The sequence below is a fragment of the Ursus arctos genome, unplaced genomic scaffold (genome assembly GCF_023065955.2).
Source record: "Ursus arctos isolate Adak ecotype North America unplaced genomic scaffold, UrsArc2.0 scaffold_14, whole genome shotgun sequence".
NCBI classification, from domain to species: domain Eukaryota; kingdom Metazoa; phylum Chordata; class Mammalia; order Carnivora; family Ursidae; genus Ursus; species Ursus arctos.
Window position 1 is genome coordinate 21,788,771 of NW_026622808.1, and position 23,567 is coordinate 21,812,337.

Here is a 23,567-nt window from a genome sequence, read left to right on the forward strand (position 1 = left end):
GGCTGTATCAGCTTGCATTCCCTCTAACAGTGTAAGAGTTTTCTCCTTGTTCTGTATCCTCGTCAACATCTGCTGTTCCCTGACTTGTTAAATTTAGGCATTCTGACTGTGTGAGGTGGTATCTCACTGTGGTTTTGATATGGATATTCCCGATGTCAAGTGATGTTGAGCATATTTTTATGTGTCTGTTGTCTATTTGTATGTCTTCTTTGGAGAAATGTCTGTTCATGTCTTCTGCCAATTTCTTGACTGAATTCTTTGGGTGTTGAGTTTGATAAGTTCTTTAGAGATCTTAGATACTAGCCCTTTATCTGATATGTCATTTGCAAATATCTTCTCCCATTCTGCGGGTTGCCTTTTAGTTTTGTTGACTATTTCCTTTGCTGTGCAGAAGTTTAAACTTGATGAAATCCCAAAAGTTCATTTTTGCTTTTGTTTCCCTTGCCTTTGGAGACATGTCTTGCAAGAAGTTGCTGTACTCGAGGTCGAAGAAGTTGCTGCCTGTGTTCTCTAGGATTTTGATGGATTCCTGTCTTACATTTAGGTCTTTCATCCATTTTGAGTTTATTTTTGGGGATGGTGTAAGAAAGTGGTCCAGATTCATTCTTCTGCATGTGGTTGTCCAATTTTCCCAACACCACTTGTTGAAGAGACTGTCTTTTTCCATTGGATATTCTTTCCTGCTTTGTCAAAGATTAGTTGACCATTGAGTTGAGGATTCATTTTTGTGTTCTCTCTTCTATTCCATTGATTTATGTGTCTCTGTTTTTGTGCCAATACCAAACTGTCTTAATGATTACAACTTTGCAGTGCAACGTGAAGTCCAGAATTGTGATACCTCTGGCTTTTGTTTTCTTTTTCAACATTCCTTTGGCTACTTGCTGTCTTTTTTGGTTCCACACAAATTTTAAGTTTGTTTGTTCTAGCTCTGGGAAAACTGCTGATGGTATTTTGATGGGGATTGCACTGAATGTGTAAATTGCTTTGGGTACCACAGACATTTTATTTATTTATTTATTTATTTATTTATTTATTTATTTATTTAAAATTCTTTTATTATGTTATATTAGTCACCATACAGTACCTCATTAGTTTTTTTTTCTGTTCAAGACCAGAAACATGATTATTATTTTATTTTATTTTTTTATTATGATATCTTAGTCACCATACAGTACATCATTAGCTTTTGATGTAGTGTTCCATGATTCATTGTTTGCATAAAACACCCAGTGCTCCATGCAACATGTGCCCTCCTTAATACCCATCACCGGGCTAACCCATTCCCTCCCCTCTAAAACCCTCAGTTTGTTTCCTGGAGTCCATAGTCTCTCATGATTCATCTCACCCTCTGATTTCCCCCCTTCATTTTTACCTTCCTTCTCTTAATGTCCTCCTTGCTATTTCTTATTTCCACAAATAAGTGAAGAAATATATAAGTGGGTTGTTAAAGTCCCCTAGTACTTTTGTACTATTGTCATCAATGTATTTCTTTAATTTTATTATTAGTTGTTTTATATAATTGGCTGCTCCCAAATTAGCAAAATATTTACAATTGTTAAATATTCTTGTTGAATAATCCCTTTTATTATGTTATTGTGTCCTTATTTATCTCTTATTACAATCTTTGTTTTAAAATATAGTTTTTTCTCATATAAGGATTGGTACCCCAGCTTTGTTTTGATATCTGTTAGCACGATAAATGGTTCTCCAACTCGTCACTTTCAACCTGATGGTGCCTTTGGGTCTAAAACAAGCATCTTGTAGCATATTAATGGGTCTTGCTTTTTGTCCAATCTGATATCCTGTGTCTTTTGATCGGAGCATTTAGCCCATTTATATTCAGAGTAACTATCGAAAGATATGGATTTAGTGGCAAGGTATTAGCTGAAAAGTCACTGTTTCTGTATTATGTCCCTATTCCTTTCTGGGCTATGTTATTTTTGAGCTCTCTCTTTGCTTATAGGATCCCCTTTAATATGTCACACAAGCCTGGTTTATTGATCACAAATTATTTTAGTTTCTGTTTGTCCTGGAAGCACTTTATCTCTCCTTCCACTTTGAATGGCAGCCTTGCTGGGTAATGTATTCTTTGCTGCATGTTATTCTCACGTAGTACCCTGAATATATCATGCCAGTCTTTCTGGCCTGCCAGGTGTCTGTGGACAGGTCTGCTGCCAGCCTTATGTTTTTACCCTTATAGGTTAAGGACTTCTTGTCCTCATCTACTTTCAGGATTTTCTCTTTATCTCTGAAATTTGCCTGCTCCACTATTACAAGTTGGGATGTTGGTCTATTTTTATTGATTTTAAGGGGAGTGCTCTCTGAACTTCCTAGATTTGAATGCCTATTTCCTTCCCTAGATTAGAGTTCTTGGCCATGATTTGCTCCAATATACCTTCTGCCCCCGTCTCTTTCCTGTTCTTCTGGGACTCCAATTATTCTAATATTGTTTTGCTTTATGGTCTCACTTATCTCTCAAATTCTCCCCTGGTGATCCAGTAGTTGTCTCTCTCTCTTTTTCTCAGTTTCTTTATTCTCTATCATTTTGTCTTCTATATCACTCACTCACTCTTTTCCCTCATTTATTTTTGCTGTTAGAGCCTCCATTTGTGACTGCGTCTCAGTAACAGAATTTTTAATTTCAATCTGATTCGATTTTAGTTCTTTTATTTCTCCAGTAAGGGATTCTCTAGTGTCTTCTATGCTTTTTTCAAGTTCAGCTAGTATCTTTATAATCATTGTTTAGTTTCTATTTGGACATGTGACATACCCATAGTGATTAAATCGCTGTTAGTGAGTACTATCTCCTGTTCTTTCTTTTGGTGTGAATTTCTCTGTCTCATCATTATGTCTAGAAAAGAATAGAAGAAAGAGAAAGAAAGGAGAACAATAACAACAACAACAAACCAAAACCAAACAAACCAGAAGAAAACAAAAACATAATGAAATAAAAGAATCAAAGAAGAAAGAAAACAGAAGAAAACAAAAGCTAGACCCTGGGTGTATTTTGGTCTGCTTGTTAAAACAAATGAGATCTGATTTCAATTTTGCACTCTTCTACTTATAATCCTTTGCGGTAGCCTCCTTAATCTGATTCCCTCCCCTTCAAGGTATCCTTTGACATATTGCTCAGGCTGCTCTACGTCTCTGTACCTCCTGCCTTCAAAATGTGGTTGCTTTTGTATTTGTAGAATTGCAACATTTCTTTCTTTCTTTTTTTTTTAATAATGATTTTTTATTATATTATGTTAGTCACCATACAGTACATCCCCGGTTTTCGATGTAAGACTCGATGATTCATTAGTTGTGTATAACACCCAGTGCACCATGCAATATGTGCCCTCCTTACTACCCATCACCGGTCTATCCCATTCCCCCACCCCCCTCCCCTCTGTAGCCCTCAGTTTGTTTCTCATAGTCCATAGTCTCTCATGTTTCATTCCCCCTTCTGATTACCCCCCCTTTCTTTATCCCTTTCTTCCCCTACTGATCATTCTAGTTCTTATGTTCCATAGATGAGAGAAATCATATGATAGTTGTCTTTCTCTGCTTGACTTATTTCACTAAGCATTATCTCCTCCAGTGCCGTCCATGTTGTAGCAAATGTTGAGAACTCGTTCTTTCTGATTGCTGAGTAATATTCCATTGTATATATGGACCACAACTTCTTAATCCAGTCATCTGTTGCAGGGCATCTCGGCTCCTTCCACGATTTAGCTATTGTGGACATTGCTGCTATGAACATTGGGGTGCATATGGCCCTTCTCTTCACTACATCTGTATCTTTGGGGTAAACACCCAGTAGTGCAATGGCTGGATCATAGGGTAGCTCAATTTTTAACTTTTTAAGGGACCTCCACACAGTTTTCCAGAGTGGCTGTACCAACTTGCATTCCCACCAACAATGTAGGAGGGATCCCCTTTCTCCACATCCTCTCCAACAATTGTTTTTTCTTGCCTTGTCTATTTTTGCCATTCTCACTGGTGTAAGGTGGTATCTCAGTGTGGTTTTGATTTGAATTTCCTTGATGGCTAATGATTTTGAACATTTTTTCATGTGTCTGTTAGCCATTTGTATGTCTTCATTGGAAAAGTGTCTGTTCATATCTTCTGCCCATTTTTTGATTTGTTTATTTGTTTCTCGTGTATTGAGTTTGAGAAGTTCTTTGTAGATCTTGGATACCAGTCCTTTATCTGTAGTGTCATTTGCAAATATCTTCTCCCATTCCGTGGGCTGCCTCTTAGTTTTTCTGACTGTTTCCTTGGCTGTGCAGAAACTTTTAATCTTGATGAAGTCCCATAAATTCATTTTATCTTTTGTTTCTCTTGCCTTTGGGGATGTATCTTGAAAAAGATTGCTTTGGCCGATGTCGTAGAGGTTGCTGCCTATGTTCTCCTCTAGAATTTTGATGGATTCCTGTCTCACATCGAGGTCTTTCATCCATTTGGAGTTTATTTTTGTGTATGGTGTGAGATAGTGGTCAAGTTTCATTCTTTTGCATGAGGCTGTCCAATTTTCCCAGCACCATTTATTGAAGAGACTGTCTTTTTCCCACCGGATGTTTTTTCCTGCTTTATCAAAGATTAGTTGCCCAAAGAGCTGAGGGTCCATTTCTGGGCTCTCTATTCTGTTCCATTGGTCTATGTGTCTGTTTTTGTGCCAGTACCATGCTGTCTTTGTGATCACAGCTTTGTAGTACAGCTCGAAATCCGGCATTGTGATGCCTCCAGCTTTGTTTTTCCTTTTCAACAGTTCCTTGGAGATTTGGGGTCTTTTCTGGTTCCATACAAATTTAAGGACTATTTGTTCCAGTTCTTTGAAAAATGTCCTCGGTATTTTGATCGGGATAGCATTGAAAGTGTAGATTGCTCTGGGTAGCATGGACATTTTAACTATGTTAATTCTTCCGATCCATGAGCATGGAATATCTTTCCATCTTTTTATGTCTTCCTCAATGTCTTTTAAGAGTGATTTATAGTTTCTAGAATAAAGGTCCTTTACGTCTCTGGTTAAGTTAATTCCAAGGTAACGCATGGTTTTTGGTGCTATTGTAAATGGGATGGATTCCCTAATTTCTCTTTCTTCATTCTCATTATTCGTGTACAGAAATGCAACTGATTTCTGAACATTGATTTTGTATCCCGCCACGTTACTGAATTGCTCTATAACTTCTAATAGTTTGGGAGTGGCTTCTTTTGGGTTTTCCATATAGAGTATCATGTCGTCTGCGAAGAGAGACATTTTGACTTCTTCTTTGCCGATTTGAATACCTTTGGTCCCTTTTTGTTGTCTGATTGCTGTTGCAAGGACTTCTAGTACTATGTTGAATAATAGTGGCGAGAGTGGGCATCCTTGTCGTGTTCCTGATCTTAAGGGAAAGGCTTCCAGCTTTTCCCCATTGAGAATAATATTTGCAGTAGGCTTTTCATAGATGGCTTTTATGAGATTGAGAAATGTACCTTCTATTCCTACACTCTGAAGGGTTTTAATCAGGAAAGGATGCTGTATTTTGTCAAATGCTTTTTCGGCATCGATTGAGAGGATCATATGGTTCTTGAGTCTTTTCTTGTTGATATGATGTATCACGCTGATTGATTTGCGAATATTGAACCACGCTTGCATCCCAGGTATGAATCCCACTTGATCGTGGTGGATAATCCTTTTAATGAACTGTTGGATTCTATTAGCAAGTATCTTGTTGAGGATTTTGGCGTCCATATTCATTAGGGAAATCGGTCTGTAATTCTCCTTTTTGAGGGGGTCTTTGCCTGGTTTGGGGATCAAGGTAATATTGGCCTCATAGAATGAGTTTGGTAGCTTTCCTTCTGTTTCTATTTTTTGAAATAGCTTTAGGAGAATAGGTATTATTTCTTCTTTGAATGTTTGGTAGAATTCCCCAGGAAAACCATCCGGGCCTGGAGTTTTGTTCTTTGGAAGGTTGTTTATCACTGACTCAATTTCTTCATAATTAATTGGCCTGTTTAAGAAATCAATTTCTTCCTTTTTCAATCTTGGTAGTTTATAGGTTTCCAGGAAGGATTCCATCTCTTCCAGATTGCTTAGTTTATTGGCATATAGCTGTTGATAAAAATTTCTAATAATCCTTCCAATTTCAATGGTGTTCGTCGTGACCTCTCCTTTTTCATTCATAATTTTAATAATCTGGGTCCTTTCTCTTTTCTTTTGGATAAGTCTTGCCAGTGGTCTGTCAATTTTATTGATTCTCTCCAAGAACCAGCTTCTAGTCCTGTTGATCTGCTCTACTGTACTTCTGGTTTCTGCTTGATTGATTTCAGCTTTAATTTTGGTCAACTGCTTCCTCGTGCGTGGATTAGGCCTGTCCCTCTGTTGCTGTTCCAGCTTCTTGAGGTGAGAATATAAAAACTGCATTTTAGATTTTTCTATTCTTTTGAGTGAGGCTTGGATGGCTATGTATTTCCCCCTTAGGACTGCCTTTGCCGTATCCCATAGATTTTGGACTGTTGTATTTTCATTCTCATTGGTCTCCATAAATTGTTTCATGTGATTTTTGATTTCCTGGTTTATCGAGTCATTCCTGAGCAGGATGGTTCTTAGTCTCCAAGTGTTTGAGTTTCTTCCAAATTTTTCCTTGTGGTTGAGTTCCAATTTCAGAGCGTTGTGGTCTGAGAATATGCAGGGGATAATTTCAATCTTTTGGTATCGGCTGAGACCTGTTTTGTGTCTCAGAACATGGTCTATTCTTGAAAATGTTCCATGGGCATTAGAATAGAATGAGTATTCTTTGGTTCTGGGGTGTAGTGTTCTATATATATCTAAGAGGTCCAACTCGTCGAGTATGGCATTCAAAGCCTTTGATTCTTTGCTTAGTTTTTGCCAGGGTGTTCTGTCTATTTCTGAGAGTGGAGTGTTGAGGTCCCCTACTATTAATGTATTTTTATCTATATGTCTCTTTATTCTGGTTAAGAGTTGGCTTGTGTATCTTGCTGCTCCCCTGTTGGGGGCATATATATTTATAATTGTCATATCCACTTGTTGAATACTTCCCTTAAGAATAATATAGTGCCCTTCTGCATCTCTAACTATAGTCTGTAGTTTAAAATCCAATTTATCTGATATGAGAATTGCTACCCCAGCTTTCTTTTGAGGTCCATTTGCGTGAAAGATGGTACTCCATCCCCTTACTCTCAGTCTGAATGCATCTTTGGGTTCGAAATGAGTCTCTTGTAGACAGCAAATGGATGGGTCATTTCTTTTTATCCAATCTGCAACCCTGTGGCGTTTAATGCAAGAATTTAAACCATTAATGTTAAGGCTGAGTACTGAGAGATATGCTTTTAATTCTGCCATGTTGTCAGTAAAGTCTTTGTTTGTATTGGCTGTGACTTTCTGTTTTGTATCACTCTTGGGGTCTTTTTACTTTTATAGAACCCCCCGTAATACCTCCTGTAGGGCTGGTTTCGTGGTTACGAAATTGGCTAGTGACTGTCGATTCTGAAATGTCTTTATTTCTCCATCAATTCTGAATGACAGCCTTGCTGGATAAAGGATCCTTGGCTGCATGTTTTTCTCTGAAAGAGCTTTAAAAATGCTCCCCCAACCCTTTCTCTCATTCCAGGTCTGTGTAGACAGGTCTGATGTAATTCTGATGCCTTTGCCTTGGTACGTGAGAAATTTCTTTGCCCTGGCCGCTTTCAATACTGTATCCTTGGATCTCATATTTGCGAGTTGCACTATGACGTGACGTGGTGTAGGTCTGTCATGGTTGAGCTTGGGAGGGGTCCTCTCTGCCTCTTGGACACGAATGTTTGTTTCCCTTGCTAGATTAGGGAAGTTTTCAGCTACAATTTGTTCAAATATCTCTTCTAGACCTCTGTTTTTCTCCACCCCCTCGGGGATGCCGATGATTCTAACATTGGATCGTTTCGTTGAGTCCGTAATCTCCCGTAGCCAACATTCGTGGGCGTGGATTTTTTTAAGACCATCTTCTATTTTCACTTTTTCCTCTATTAACCCATCCTCCAATTCACTAACCCTTTCCTCCGCTTCCGTGACCCTGGCCGTCAGAGCCTCTAGTTTTGCCTGCATTTGGCTCATAGAATTTTTAATTTCTGTCAAATTTGCTCTCATTTCCATCCTTAGGGATTCTATATTCTCAGTAATATTTTCCTGAATACTTTTTTCAAGTCTACTCATTATCTTGACCATTGTTACTCTGAATTCCATTTCTGATAATATGGTTACATCCATATCCGTTACTTCTGTGGCAGAGGCCACTGACACACTGTCTTTGCTGGGGGGGGGCTTCTCCTTCTTGTCATTTTAATGAGGGGAGGTTGTGGGGTTGTCCAGAGCCCAAAATTATTGACTGGGTCCCAGGCCGTGCCCCTTGTTTTATAGGGATCTTAGAGATGTGGGCTTCTTCTTTAAAGATTTTATTTATTTACTTATCTGAGAGAGGGAGACAGACAGTCAGCAAGAACGGAACAGAAGCAGGGGAGTGAGAGAGGAAGAAGCAGGCTCCCAGCGGAGGAGCCCGATGAGGGACTCCTTTCCGGAATGCTGGGATCACGCCCTAAGCCGGAGACAGGCGCTCAATGACTGCGCCACCCAGGCGCCTCGGGTTGTGGGCTTCTTGATTTTTCAGCCTGCCTTCTGTGTTCTGGGGGAGGGGCCTGCCGCGCCGATACTCAGGCAACCCTGTTTGGGTAGAGTCTCCGTGTCCCCTGCGAGGGAGGATGGGGATGGGCACTCTCTGAGCCGGTATTTCCCGGCTTTTGTTCTCTGGCGGCTTTCCCTGGCGGCCGGCTATGCCTCTTCTGAGGGTCAGAGCAGCAGAGGCTGCATTGTCACAGAACAGAGGGATTGCGGCCCGTTCTCCACTGATGTTCTGGCCACTTTAACTCTATTACTGTTGGTGCTGCTCAACCCTGCAGCGTCCCGGGATGTGCGCCCCACACCCGGCGTCCCTGCCCTCACTTCCAGGGCCGGCGCGTCTCTGTCCCTTGTGTTTCTAATGCCGCCAGCCACCGGCTGCGCCGCACACTCCCGGGTCTCCCGGTCTCAGTCTATGCCCGGTGAGCACACCTCAATTGCGGAGTTTCGTGAGAAGCCTGCTGGCGCGCGCACCCGGTTCAGGGTCTCAGTCTGCTGTTTAGCGGGGCCGACCGCGAGTCCGCCCGCTCCCCTGTGCAGGTGGCCCGCCAGCCGCCAGCCGCCCCGCGCGCGCTCCGGGAGCTCCCGGTCTCAGTCTGGATCCCGTGAGCACACCGGGATTCCGGTGTTCCGGGAGATGCCTGGTGGCGCGCGCGTTCCCGGCTCACCGGTCTCAGTCCGCTCTCTCGCGGGTGCCCTCTGTGAGTCCGCCCGCTCCCCCGTGCAGGTGGCTGCCGCTTCCCGGAGCCCAACGCGGCGGCTCCCTCCCCCTTCCGTTTATCTTCCGATATCCGTGCACGGTTTACAGCTCCCCTCTTCGTACCTCAATACTCAGCGCTGGAGATGTTCATTTGTAGAGATCCAGATGCATCATCCTGCGTCTCAGGCTGATTCCGTGGTTATTTAGGCTGGTCTGGTACCTATCCAGCTCGACTCAGGGGACCGGCTGAAAAAGGGGTCTCCTACTCCTCCGCCATCTTAACTCCCTTCCTCAGATTGCAACATTTCTTTTCTCAGATCTCCTATTGATTTTCAGGTGTTCCAAATGATTTGATATCTATCTAGGTGTATTCAAGCGCCAAGACAACTAAAGGTCCCTTACTCCTTCACCATCTCAACTCCTCCCCCTCATTTCCAGATCCTGAAGTTTGATTTTCAGTTAATGAATATATACTACAATGTGAATAAAATGGTAACTTTCTGCAAAAAGAAAGTTACAGTGACGATATTTGATTTGGGCTGCACTCTTCGGTAATAAAGGGACCCAAGGAGGATAGAACAAAAGCCTAACACTTACGAATCACTTACTATGTGCCCGGCCCTCTCCTCCATGTGTACAGTTAGGGACTCACGTATGAGTAGGGACTCTGAAAATTCCCAGTTTGCAGATAGAAAACTGACGCTTGCCCAATATCACAGTTGAAAAGTGTCAGAGTTGGGGCTGTACTCAGGCCGTCTTGTTGTGCATTCCCCCCCCCCCCCCGGAACCTCATGCTGTGACACACAGGGAGAGGCAGGAGCATTCCTGGGGAAAAGGGCAGCCAGTGAAAAGGAAGGAATCCTGTCCACACGGGAGAGCCAGGCCAAGAGAGTCATTTAGGGCCAGATCCTTGAGTGCGACTCATATACAGGAGTGTCTCAGGTCAAGAACGAATTGTAGAGAAAGGGAGGAAAGGCTGCTTTTCCTTTTTCCTTTTAGCTATTTTAACATCTCACTCCTGAGAGCAGACTTCTATAATAATGACATTCAATTGTCATTTTCATTATACCCATTTTACAATTGAGCAAACTGAGATTCAAAATGTAAGTGGTGAAACTAAAGTTCCATATAAGGGGACGAATGAGGACTCTACATTTGGGGCTGATGTCAAAACCCACTCTTCACCTTTATGTCCTGGAACAGAGAGACCAGTAATCCGGGGGAGAGGAATCCTGAACGAGAAAGCAGATTTCTACTATGGTCTAGTGCTGGGCAATGGCAGACCAATCTGAGGACTTTTTCTTTAAAATTTACCCCCCTGCTGGAGAGGTTGGAGGTTTTTTTTTTTTTTTTTTTTTTTTTGTCTTTTAAAAGATTTTATTTATCTGAGAGAGCATACACGAACACGGGGGAGAGCAGAGGCAAAGGGAGAAGCAGACTCCCCACTGAGCAGGGAGCCCGATGTGGGGCTCAATCCCAGGACCCCGAGATCATGACCCCAGTCAAAGTCAGACGCTTCACCAGCTGAGCCACCCAGGTGCCTGGAGGTTGGGGTTTGAAAGTTGTGCACCTGGCGTCAGCTGTTGGCGTATACTCTGTCTCCTTACTGGTAGCACCTGGGGTTTCATGAGGGCTTGTGGCTGTTGGTGACTGATTCCTCAGGGTGTCCCAGGAGATGGAAGAGAGACATGGAGCCCAAGACTCCATGCAAAGTGTGGGAGCCTGGTCGGGGGAGCCTCTGGGATTCTGCTGCAAAGCTGGGGGCTGTACGGCCAGAGCCAGCTAGTGTGGGGGCAGTGGCCATATGGACAAGAGTTCCATTGGAGCTTGACTCCTCTCATTCACTACTCTTCCGGCCCCAGGACTGTCGGTGCTGCTGCTGTTCCCCTTGGGAGCTGCAGCCCTGAGCCCTGGAGGTGAGCCTGCCCAGCTGGCCCAGGAGTGACAGACGGCATGCCAGTTTGGGGTCTGGATTCCTTCACTACAAGGGGGAGAGCCAGGAAGAGGAGGCTTATTCTGTGAATGAGCCTCAGATATGGTCTTCCTCTGGAGATCAGAGAAACTTTCTTCGTCCTCAAATGTCTAGAGTTTCCTGAACTCTTCCTCTTCTAGTAGCAGCTAACGTTCCCCTCCTCCATTCTCTGGTCCCCAGCTGGCAGCTGGCATCCTCCATTCCCTGGGGCTTCTGAGCATGGTCTCCATCCCCATAGTGTCTGTGGTTGGAGGTGCCCTTCTGACTCCATACCTCTCAGTGCTCCTGCCTGTTGCGGTTATTCAGATTCATATTTCCCTCTGGGGAGATCTTCAGCAATCCCATGGTGGGTTCTCAGTGTACAGAGGCTTCAGGGTGATGGACGGACACATCCAAGGTTGTGAGGCATTCAGTTTTCAGTCCTGGGAGCAGCACAGAAGCAGTTTTTCAAGGGCATACAGGCCAGAGGAGGAGTGGTGGAGACAGGGCAGTGCCTGCATGAGGCCGGGGCGATGCAGAGTGAAGAGCTCTGGCTTTGAAACTAGAGGACACCAGTGATCTCGCATTCCCTCTGTTCCTCCCTCTCTCTTTCTATCCTTCCCCCTACCTCCTTCCCTCCATCCCTCCCACTCTCTCTCCACTCCCAGAGGAAAGATCGTATGAGGACACACAGATAGCAGGCAGCCATCTACAAGTCACGAGAGAGCCCTCACCAGAAAGCAATCCTCCTGGCACCTTGACCTTAGAATCCAGCTTCTAGAAACAATTTGAGAAAATAAATTTCTGTGGTTTAAGCTACCTTGTTAATACTATATTATTATGGTAGCTCTCGCAGACTAATGCACATGGACATGGGGAAAACAAAGAAGATGTAAAAATGCAAAGAAAATCACCATAATTCCTCCAGAGATTAGTGAAACATTTTAGGTGTTTTTCTCATCTTTTAAAACATATCAGGAACATTCTTCTTTATTAATGAATGTGAATCTCAGACTGTGTTGAGTATTGTTGAAGAATAGAAACAAATTAGTTCTAGACTTGCCAGGGTTTAGGGATGTTGGTGTCGCATGACGCAGAGCTTTGTGGTGACTGGATACTTATCTACTTTATTGCAATGACAGTTACAGGAATCAATGCATCTGATAAAATGTCACAGAACTATACACTCCATTGTGCTGTTGTCAATTTCTTGGTTTAGTTATTTGACAATCGTTACATACGAATACATAAATACATAACATGTATCTTTTGTTGGAAACCAAGGGAAGGACCTCTAGCAATTGTTTTTGAAACTTCCTGTCAATCTATGTTTATTTCAAAATAAAACTTAAAAATAAATATGTCTGTGACGAGGTAATCAATGGATAAAAAAACGATCTGTTCACTGTGAATGATAGACCTCATAGGGGCCAAATACTAGTGGGATTATCTTCATGTTGGGGAGGTCTTCCTGTATCAAAACTAGAAACCATCAAAGAGGCTTTCAGTAGGATTGCTAGAAATGCTAAGGAAATACTTAAAAAGAGAAGTGTGAGTTTCAGAGAAATACATGATGGGGAAACACAGGGGAAAGAAGCATCCAGACCAGCATTTTACTAAGTAGCTCATCTGAGACTTAAGTAAACAGGAAGTCTTTTCAGCACACCCAGACGAAGACCAGGTGGCATCCTCTGTAGCTGGGCTCGCTGGTGTCTGCACCATGAGGAATGGGCATCTGAGGTTGCTGCCAGGTAGGCAGAACTACAACAATGGTGATAGGGCAACTAAAGCTACCTGGGAACTTTATCCAGTTTGAGAAGTTTCTCTGTTCTTTGCTTTATTTCTGAGATTTGCTCTATTTCTGTTTTTTTTCCCCACTATCTCTGTAAGGGAGAGCAGGGAAGAAATTTTAAGAATGGTATTAAGTCAGTTCTATTAAGTTCTCAAAGAAGAAAGTTGGTGGGACTTATTTCTAGGACAAACTTGGGGACTTATCAGAACTTTCTATATGGACGGTATTAAACCAGGTTTTCCAGAGAAAGAGAATCACTAGTTTCTATATATGTGTACATGTATATGTACGTATATGTATAGAAATGTAGATGTGTGTGTGTGTGTATGTGTGTGTTTGTTTGTGTGTATAGAGAGATGAGAGAGAATGTGTTAGTTTAAGATATCAGTTTATGAGATTGTTATTGTTGGAAAGTCCAAAATCTGTAGGTCAGGCTGGAAACCCAGGGATGTTTCCAGGGACATTGATGTTGCATCTCAAGTCTGAAGTGTGGCTCAGTCGTTAAGCATCTGCCTTTGGCTCAGGGCGTGATCCCAGCATTCTGGGATCGAGCCCCACATCAGGCTTCTCCGCTAGGAGCCTGCTGCTTCCTCTCCCACTCCCCCTGCTTGTGTTCCCTGTCTCACTGGCTATCTCTCTCTGTCAAGTCTGAAGTCAGTCTGGAAACAGAATTCTTTCTTCCTTGGAGGAGATCAGTCTTTTTTTCTCCTAAGGTCTTCAACTGATTAGATGAGGCCCACCCACATTATAGAAGGTAATCCACTTTACTCAGAGTCTACTAATTTTACTGTGAATCTCACTTAAAAAACCACCTTCACAGCAACATCCTGTTTCCCATGAATGGAATGACAGACTCTAACAGGTGGCCAGGTGATTGCTGTAGGGAAGGTTTCTTCACACCTGTAGCAATTTTCATACCGTGAACTCTGTCCAGTTACTCATCACTCAGGACCAGACTGGGAGATAAAGGTTATGCCCTCAGTGCGCTGTAGGAGGGTGAGGAGCTTAATTGGAAGGAACCATAGAAGCCATGGGTGTTGCACCTGGAGAGGCCACTCAACCAGGAGATGGTGACTTGAACTGCCAATGCCATAGTTCTCATCCCTCACCTGTCATCAGCTCTCCCTCTTGTGATTCCTGGGCTCCCTGCCTGGCCAATACCACTGCAAGCTGGGACTCAGACTTGGGGCTGGCTGACTCCCAAACCCATGCTGTTCTTCTGTGCCCCAAAACATGTGGGTTAAACAAGTGGTAATGATCCTGGAAGAGAAATCCTCAAGGTAGATTTCTGCCATCGCCAGAGAACAAAGACCTGGGTATGGGCAGAGCACACCAATGTGAGGACTTTGTGCTGCAAGATTTACACCCTTCATCAGGAGAGGGTGGAATTTCTTTTTTTCCCTCTTTTTTTTTTTTTTTAAGATTTTATTTATTTATTCGACAGAGAGAGAGAGACAGCCAGTGAGAGCGGGAACACAAGCAGGGGGAGTGGGAGAGGAAGAAGCAGGCTCATAGCAGAGGAGCCTGACGTGGGGCTCGATCCCAGAACTCCGGGATCACGCCCTGAGCCGAAGGCAGACGCTTAACCGCTGTGCCACCCAGGCGCCCCTTCCCTCTTTTTAACAGATTTATTAATTTATTTGAGATAGAGGTGGAGAGGGGGAGGGAGAAGAAGAGGGAACGAATCCCAAGCAGACTCCCCACTGAGCACAGAGCCTGATGCAGAGCTCTGTCTCACGACCCGTGAGATCATGATCTGAATCGAAAGCCAGAGTTGGGCCTCAACCTACTGAGCCACCCAGGTGCCCCTGGGAGAGGCTGGGATTCCTAAGTTGTGTCCCTGACATCACCTGTGTATATTCTGTCCTCTTACCTGTAGCACGGGGGTTCCATAAGGATGGTGTCTGATAGTGACTGACTCCTCAGGGAGTCCAGGGAGAGGGAGGGAAGAGGACTGGTCCTCAAATCTTCATACATTACAAGAGCCTTGGGAGAGCCATGAGCCGCAGCCTCAGAGCCATCTCCCAGGATGCAGTGGCCATGAGGACAAGGGTTGAAACTGGAACTCCATCTCCTCTCTTTGTCATCTCTCTGTTTTTTTCTTCCTCAGGACTTTTGATGCTGTTGCTGTTGTCATTGGGAGCTGCAGTCCCGTGGATTAGCGGTGAGTCTACCCAGAGGCCCCACTGAGGCTCTGGTCTTCTGGAGATAACAGAAACCATTTCTACATCCCCAAATGTCCAGAGTTTTCTGTCTTTTCCTCTTTCAATGGCAGCCATCCCTCTCCTTTTTCCACCTCCCATCCTCTGGTCCTGGACCCCCAGCTGGCCGCTGGCTCCCTCCATTTCCTGGGCCTTCTGACTGTGGTCTCTGCCCTCACAGCCTCTGTTGTTATAGACTCAACTCGCAATTGCCCTCAGAACTCCGCTGTTTTCAATGGCACCCACTGTCGTTGCTCTCCGGGATTCAATTCCTCATCTGGAGTGATCTTCAATGGCTCCGAGAGATGTGAAGGTACAGGGGCTTGGGTGGTGCAGGGGCCTGGAGATGGTGGATGGAGGTGATGGGGGGAAGATGTTCTCTTCTCTCTGCTTCAGTTTGCTTGTCTGTAAATTGGGGATAATTGTTGTACCTACCCTACATGGTTTGAGTGAGATTTAAAATTCACGTGTGTGAAGTACATGTGAAGACTAGCAGAGAGCAGACTGTCAAACACAAGCTATTATGGTCACTGCTGTTATTACTCTGGTTATTCTCACAGCATGAAGAAAGGGGAGAGTAGTGGAAGAAACAGGAGGGAAGAAACCCCCAGGGCCTGGAAGCTCAGGCTCTCCTCCTAGCATGAGCTCAAGGGGAACGCCTCTCCCTCAGAGTCATGGTTTCCCACCTCGCTCCTCGAGCAATCCCATGAGGCAAGCAGAGCTACATGTTTTTTTTTTTAATAATAATTTTTTATTATGTTATGTTAGTCACCATACAGTACATCCCTAGTTTCTAATGTAGTGTTCCATGATTCATTACTTGCGTATAACACCCAGTGCTCCATACAATACGTGCCCTCCTTAATACCCATCACTGGCCTATCCCAATCCCCCACCCCCCTCCTCTCTGAAGCCCTCAGTTTGTTTCCCAGAATCCATAGTCTCTCATGGTTCAAACCCCTTCTGTTTACTCCCCCTTCATTCTTCCCTTCCTTCTCCTACCGATCTTCCTGCTATTTCTTACATTCCATAAATGAATGAAACCATATGATAATTGTCTTTCTCTGCTTGACTTATTTCACTTAGCATCATCTCCTCCAGTCCCGTCCATGTTGCTGCAAATGTTGGGTGATCGTTCTTTTTGATGGCTGAGTAATATTCCATTGTATATATGGACCACAGCTGCTGCTTCTTTTTTTTTTTTATAATGATTTTTTATTTTATTATGTTAGTCACCATACAGTACATCCCCGGTTTTTGATGTAAGGCTCGATGATTCATTGGTTGTGTATAACACCCAGTGCACCATGCAATACGTGCCCTCCTTACTACCCATCACCGGCCTACCCCATTCCCCCACCCCCTCCCCTCTGAAGCCCTCAGTTTGTTTCTCAGAGTCCATAGTCTCTCATGTTTCATTCCCCCTTCTGATTACCCCCCCCTTTCTTTATCCCTTTCTTCCCCTACCGATCTTCCTAGTTCTTATGTTCCATAGATGAGAGAAATCATATGATAGTTGTCTTTCTCTGCTTGACTTATTTCACTTAGCATTATTTCCTCCAGTGCCGTCCATGTTGCAGCAAATGTTGAGAACTCATTCTTTCTGATAGCTGAGTAATATTCCATTGTATATATGGACCACATCTTCTTAATCCAGTCATCTGTTGAAGGGCATCTTGGCTCCTTCCACAATTTAGCTATTGTGGACAATGTTGCTATGAACATTGGGGTGCATATGGCCCTTCTCTTCACTACGTCTGTATCTTTGGGGTAAATACCCAGTAGTTGCTTGTTCTTATTAAACTTATTTTTAGCCAGTGATTGGTCAGACCCCCTGCTCTGTGGGGCCCTGAGATACTCAATGAACGTGGCTCATGGGACCCTTTCCTCTCATGTGTAGAGAACAGGTAGAGATAAGAGACCAGAAAACACCCCCAGTGACTCAGCGGCGAGAACCTGCATGCTGCTTCCTCATTTCACATCTGCAACAGCTCAGATAAGAGAAACTTCCTCCCTAGTTGGAGGTAGCAAGACTCCTCAAGAGACATCCTGTGGCTTCTTGAAAATGCCTGACATTGGCAGCTTGGAGCAGCAGGTGATGAGGACTCTGGAGTGTAGTTGGTCCTCTGTGAGTAATGGGAAGTGTCAATGGGCAGGGGCCTGACCACCTGGCTTTATCCTCGGTTGTGAAAGAGTGTTACCCTGGACAGACTCCAGCCATGACACCCTTCACTGACTCAGCATCCAGAGTGGACTTCAGTGCCACTGTCACCCTGACTGGAGCCCACCCCCAGGTCCCCAATAGTGCAAGCAGGGACTCAGTGCCTCTGTCCACTGCACAAGGCCTGCAGAAGGGGGTGCAGGCCTCCTTCCAGCCCCCATCATGGCACAGCAGAGTGTCTGAGTCTAGGTGCCCTGGGGCCCAGCCAGAGATCAGGGATGAGCAGAGCATGAGCAGACATGCAGAGCAGCTGGCTCCAGCTCAGACCTGTCCCAGGAATGCCACCTGCAACGTGAGTTCTCTCCAGTCCCTATGGCTGAGTCAGGCTGGAGGCCAGGGCCTCTGTCCTATGGGAACTCACAGCTTTGGGAGGTGACCCTTTGCTCTGTTGTGTTCCAGACATCAATGAGTGTGGGCCGTCCTCGACAGTGTCCTGTGGAAAATTCGCAGACTGCCAGAACACAGAGGGCAGCTACTACTGCACATGCATTCCAGGATATGAGCTTGCTTCTGGGGCAAGAACATTTAGGAATGAGAGTGAGAACACGTGTCAAGGTAAGAACCACCTGCACCTTCCATCTCCCCATCCATGAGTTTTGGGGTCAGTCACCCCACTTTCTCCAGGCATCAGAGAAGGTCCTGGGAACCTACCTGATATCCTGTCCCTTTCCAAACTCCAAGGCTGAGAACCTTCTCCAGAGGGTCATTTCTGTAATTTTGGAACATCCTCCATGCCCACCTAGCATCTTCTTTTATTTTTTCCTCTTATCTATTTATTTATTTTCTTTTTATTTTTAAGTCTTTATTTAAATTCCAGTTTTTTGTTACTTTTAAAAATTATTATTATGATATGTTAGTCACCATACAGTACATCATTAGCTTTTGATGTAGTGTTCCATGATTCGTTGTTTGCGTATAACACCCAGTGCTCCATGCAATGTGTGCCTTCCTTATTACCCATCACCAGGCTAGCCCATCCCCCCACCCCTTCCCCTCTAAAACCCTCAGTTTGTTTCCTGGAGTCCATAGTCTCGCATGGTTCATCTTCCTCTCTGAATTCCCCCCCTTCATTTTCCCCTTCCTTCTCCTACCGATCTCCCTGTTATTCCTTATGTTCCATAAATGAGTGAAACCATATGATAATTGTCTTTCTCTGCTTGACTTATTTCACTTAGCATAATCTCCTCCAGTTCCACCCATGTTGATGTAAATGCATAATCATCCTTTCTGATGGCTGAATAATATTCCATTGTATGTATGGACCACATGTTCTTTATCTAGTCATCTGTTGAAGGGCATCTTGGCTCCTTCCATAGTTTGGCTATTGTGGGCAATGCTGCTATGAACATTGGGGTGCATATGGTCCTTCTTTTCACTACATCAGTATCTTTGGGGTAAATACCCAGTAGTGCAATTGCTTGGTCATATGGTAGCTCTATTTTTAACTTTTTAAGGGACCTCCACACTGTTTTCCAAAGTGGCTGTACCAACTTGCTTTCCCACCAACAGTGTAAGAGGGATCTCCTTTCTCCACATCCTCTCCAACATTTGTTGTTTCTTGCCTTGTCAATTTTTGCCATTCTAACTGGTGTAAGGTGGTATCTCAAGGTGGTTTTGATTTGAATTTCCCTGGTGGCTAATGATTTTGAACATTTTTTCATGTGTCTGTTAGCCATTTGTATGTCTTCATTGGAAAAGTGTCTGTTCATATCTTCTGCCCATTTTTTGATTTGATTATTTGTTTTTTGGGTGCTGAGTTTGAGTTCTTTATAGATCTTGGGTACCAGCCCCTTATCTGTAGTGTCATTTGCAAATATCTTCTCCCATTCTGTGGGTTGCCTCTTAGTTTTTTTGGCTGTTTCCTTTGCTGTGCAGAAGCTTTTTATCTTGATGAAGTCCCAAAAGTTCATTTTTGTTTTTGTTTCCCTTGCCTTTGGAGACGTGTCATGAAAGAGTTGCTGTGGCCGATGTCGAAGAGGTTACTCCCTATGTTCTCCTCTATGATTCTGATGGATTCCTGTCTCACAATCGAGGTCTTTCATCCATTTAGAGTTTATCTTTGTGTATGGTGTGAGAGTGGTCGAGCTTCATTCTTCTGTACATAGCTGTCCAATTTTCCAAGCAGCATGTATTGAAGAGACTGTCTTTTTTCCATTGGATGTTTTTTCCTGCTTTGTCAAAGATTAGTTGACCAAAGAGTTGATGGTCCATATCCGGGCTCTCTATTCTGTTCCTTTGATCTATGTGTCTGTTTTTGCGCCAGTACCATGCTGTCTTGATGATCACAGGTTTGTAGTATAGCTTGAAATCAGGCATCATGATACCGCCGGCTCTTTTTTTCTTTTTCAACATTGCTTTGGTGATTGGGGTCTTTTCTGGTTCCACACAAATTTTAGGGTTGTTTGTTTCAGTGCTTTGCAAAATGTCATTGGTATTTTGATTGGGATGGCATTGAAAGTAGAGATTGCTCTGGGTAGCACAGACATTTTAACTATGTTTATTCTTCTGATCCATGAGCATGGAATGTTTTTCCATCTTTTTGTGTCTTCTTCAATGTCTTTCATCAGTGTTCTGTAGTTTCTAGAGTATAGATCCTTTACCTCTTTGGTTAGGTTTATTCCAAAATATCTTATGGTTTTTGGTGCTATTGTAAATGGAATCAATTCCCTAATTTCTCTTTCTTCAGTCTCATTGTTAGTGTATAGAAATGCAACTGATTTCTGTGCATTGATTTTGTATCCTGCCACGTTACTAAATTGCTGTATGAGTTCTAGTAGTTTGGGGGTGGAGTGTTTTGGGTTTTCCACATAAAGTATCATGTCATCTGTGAAGAGAGAGAGTTTGACTTCTTCTTTGCCAATTTGAATACATTTTATTTCTTTTTGTTGTCTGATTGGTGCTGCTAGGACTTCTAGTACTATGTTGAACAATAATGGTGAGAGTGGGCATCCTTACTGTGTTCCTGATTTTAGGGGAAAGGCTTTCAGCTTTTCCCCATTGAGAATGATATTCTCTGTAGGCTTTTCATAGATGGTTTTTATGAAATTGAGGAATGTTCCCTCTATCTCTACACTCTGAAGTGTTTCGATCAGGAAAGGATGCTGTATTTTGTCAAATGCTTTTTCTGCATCAATTGGGAGGACCATATGATTCTTGTCTTTTATTAATGTGATCTATCACACTGATGGATTTGTGATTGTTGAACCATCCTTGCATCCCAGGGATGAATCCCGTGTGGTCGTGGTGGATTATCCTTTTAATGTACTATTGCATTCTTCTAGCTAGGATCTTCTTGCTAATTTTGGCATCCATATTCATCAGGGATATTGGTGCATAATTCTCCTTTTTGATGGGCTTTTTGCCTGGTTTTGGGATCAAGGTAATAATGGCCTCATAGAATGAGTTTAGAAGCTTTCCTTCTGTTTATATTTTTTGAATCAGCTTCAGGAGAATAGGTATTATCTCTTCTTTGAATGTTTCGTAGAATTCCCCAAGGAATCCATCAGGCCCTGGACTCTTGTTTTTGGAGATTTTTGTTTTTGTTTTTTGTTTTTTTTTTTGGAGGGGAGGTTTTTGATCACTGCTTCAATCTCTTCATGATTAATCAGTCTATTTAGTCAATTTCTTCCTGTTTCGGTATGGTAGTTTATAGATTTCCAGGAAGGCATCCCTTTCTTCCAGGTTGCTTAATTTATTGGTATATAGTTGTTGATAGTTTTTAATGATTGTTTCTATTTCCTTGATGTTAGTCGTGATCTCTCCCCTTTAATTCATAATTTTATTAAGTTGGGTCCTTTCTCTTTTCTTTTGGATAAGTCTGTCCAGTGGTTTATTGATCTTACTAATTCTTTCAAAGAACCAGCATCTAGTTTCATTACTGTACAGTGTATATTAGTTTCAGGTGTAGAATTTGGTGATTCATCACCTCTATATAACACCCAGTGCTCACCAGACACATGCCTGCCTTCATCCCCATCACCTATTTCGTCCATCTCCCCTCATTTCCCCCTGGTAACCAGCAGTTTGTTTTCTATAGTTAATAGTCTGTTTCCTGGTTTGCCTCTCTTTTTTTCCTCTCCATATTCATCTATTTTGTTTCTTAAATATGAATGAAATCATATGGTATTTGTCTTTCTCTGACTGACTTATTTCACTTAGCATAATATACTCTAGCTCCATCCATATCATTGCAAATGGCAAGATTTCATTCTTTTTTATGACTGACTAATAATCCATTGGATATATATATCACATCTTCCTTATACATTCTTCAGTTGATGGACATTTGGGCACTTTGCATAGTTTGGCTATTGTTGATAATGCTGCTATAAACACAGGGTGCATGCATCCCTTTGAATCAGTATTTTTATATATTTGGGCAAATACCTAGTTGGCATCTTATTTGCATAAAGCAAAAGAGAGAGATGGCATCATATACTTTACAAGTTGAGAGCATGTGTCTTCCAACACAATATCCAATCTTCACCATCATCAGTGACTACCATGATGAATCCTGACCCCACTGGGTCCCACATGGGCTTGGCAGCACTGAGAGCTCTCTCAGACCCCTGGGCCATGAGGAATCAAAGGACCCTGTGCAGAAACATGGGAAGAAGGAGATTCAAGGGTGGGACCATCTTCCCCAGCCGGCTCTGACCCTGGCCAACAACACCGCCTGGAGAAGATGCTTCCTCCACCTTGACTTGGCTTTTCATCTAGGCCTCCATCTAGTTCCCTGTGTAAGGCTCTGCCTGATTGCCCCCAATAATTTCCATTCACTGACCTGTGGCAAACTGAATGACCAGGATCTGGGAGGTTGTTGTGTTAAGTGTGGGAATGGTGATGTGGACCACCCCACCCACTTCAGATTCAGGTGAATGGAAGAGGGTCTTATCTGGAACAAATGGCAAGAAAGGGCAAATTGGGGACCATTGACTCAAGCCTGACACTCTTCCAAGGGGGTTGACCTAGGGCCCATGTTGACTCAGACTACTTGGGGACAGAAGATGAAGGCTGAGCCCACCTGGCAGGGCCCACAGGGACACATGGCCAAGAAGACAGAAACCCCTGCCACCCCTTGCCATCAGCTCCCATTCTCTATTCCAGCCAATCAGCCCTTGCTCACCACTTGCCCTGCTCAGATGTGGATTCTCACCACTTCCTGCCAGTCCAAGCATGCCTTCATGGGAATCAGAAAAAGTCACCTCCATCACCCCAAGGCTGCTTGTCTGAACATCAGTCCCCACTGTCCTCCTCAGCTTGGTGTCCACTCTCTGGGTGGCTCTGAACTGGCTGGCATCATCTTCATTCCCCTCTGTAGAAAGCCTTCTCCTTGAGAAGCCTGGCTCGGGTATGGGTCTTGATCCATCTCCATGGAGCTGGAGTCTCAGAGACAGTGTGGATGAGAGCAAGCTGTCCTGCTAGTATCACCGGGATTCCAATGGCAACTCAGGCAGCAAGCAATGGCTCTGGGAAATTAGGACAAAAGCCATCACTGGGAGCCAAGATGGTCCTGCTTGGGGAACACAGGATTTCCCTTGCACTTGGTTCCCAGGAAGAGCCATCCTGGATTTGTCCAAGTTCTTGGTCTGGGACACAGGTAGTCATGATGTCTCTACCCTACCTGGAAGCTGCCCAGAGAGGCTGAAGGAACCAGAGCTGGCAGATGGGGAGGACTTGGACCTCCTCTGGCAACATCTGAACAGCAGAACATCTGGGCCATCATGCTCGCCCATAGCACACCTCCATGTGAATTAGAAAAGGCAGCCACTCACCAGGGAAGAGACAGTGGGGCCTTCCAGATGCTTCTATCCCGGGAAAAAAGTGCAAGCACCCATCATCCTCTCCTTCTCCCTGCAGACGTGGACGAATGTCAGCTGAAACCCAGAGTCTGTAAAAGCCACGGCATCTACATCAACTCCCAGGGCAGTTACACCTGCAAGGGCTCACCTCTCCAGAAGATTCCACCACAGGGCAGGGAGACAAGAGGGCCTTCTGAGCCTGGGATTCCCTTATGGAGTCCCCTGCCTCTCTGTGCACCCCCACACTTGCCCCTCCTCGTCTGTCA

General features: G+C 43.8%; 1 protein-coding gene across 5 annotated transcripts in view; it reads left to right on the forward strand.

Annotated features, from left to right (window-relative positions):
* ADGRE2 (adhesion G protein-coupled receptor E2) overlaps positions 1–23,567 on the forward strand; it is a 121,924-nt gene that overhangs the window by 61,285 nt on the left and 37,072 nt on the right. Inside the window, exons 1-4 of one of the 5 annotated variants that reach the window (XM_057311570.1) lie at positions 12,927–13,037; positions 15,189–15,242; positions 15,476–15,592; positions 17,900–18,055. The exons of 3 other annotated variants lie outside the window; for them this stretch is intronic. In XM_057311570.1, coding sequence (XP_057167553.1) covers positions 13,007–13,037; positions 15,189–15,242; positions 15,476–15,592; positions 17,900–18,055 — 358 coding nt within the window. In that variant the 5' untranslated portion in view covers positions 12,927–13,006. Of the gene's footprint in view, positions 1–12,926; positions 13,038–15,188; positions 15,243–15,460; positions 15,593–17,899; positions 18,056–23,567 lie in introns of those variants that run through there. One more of the 5 variants, XM_057311569.1, reaches the window with a different exon arrangement.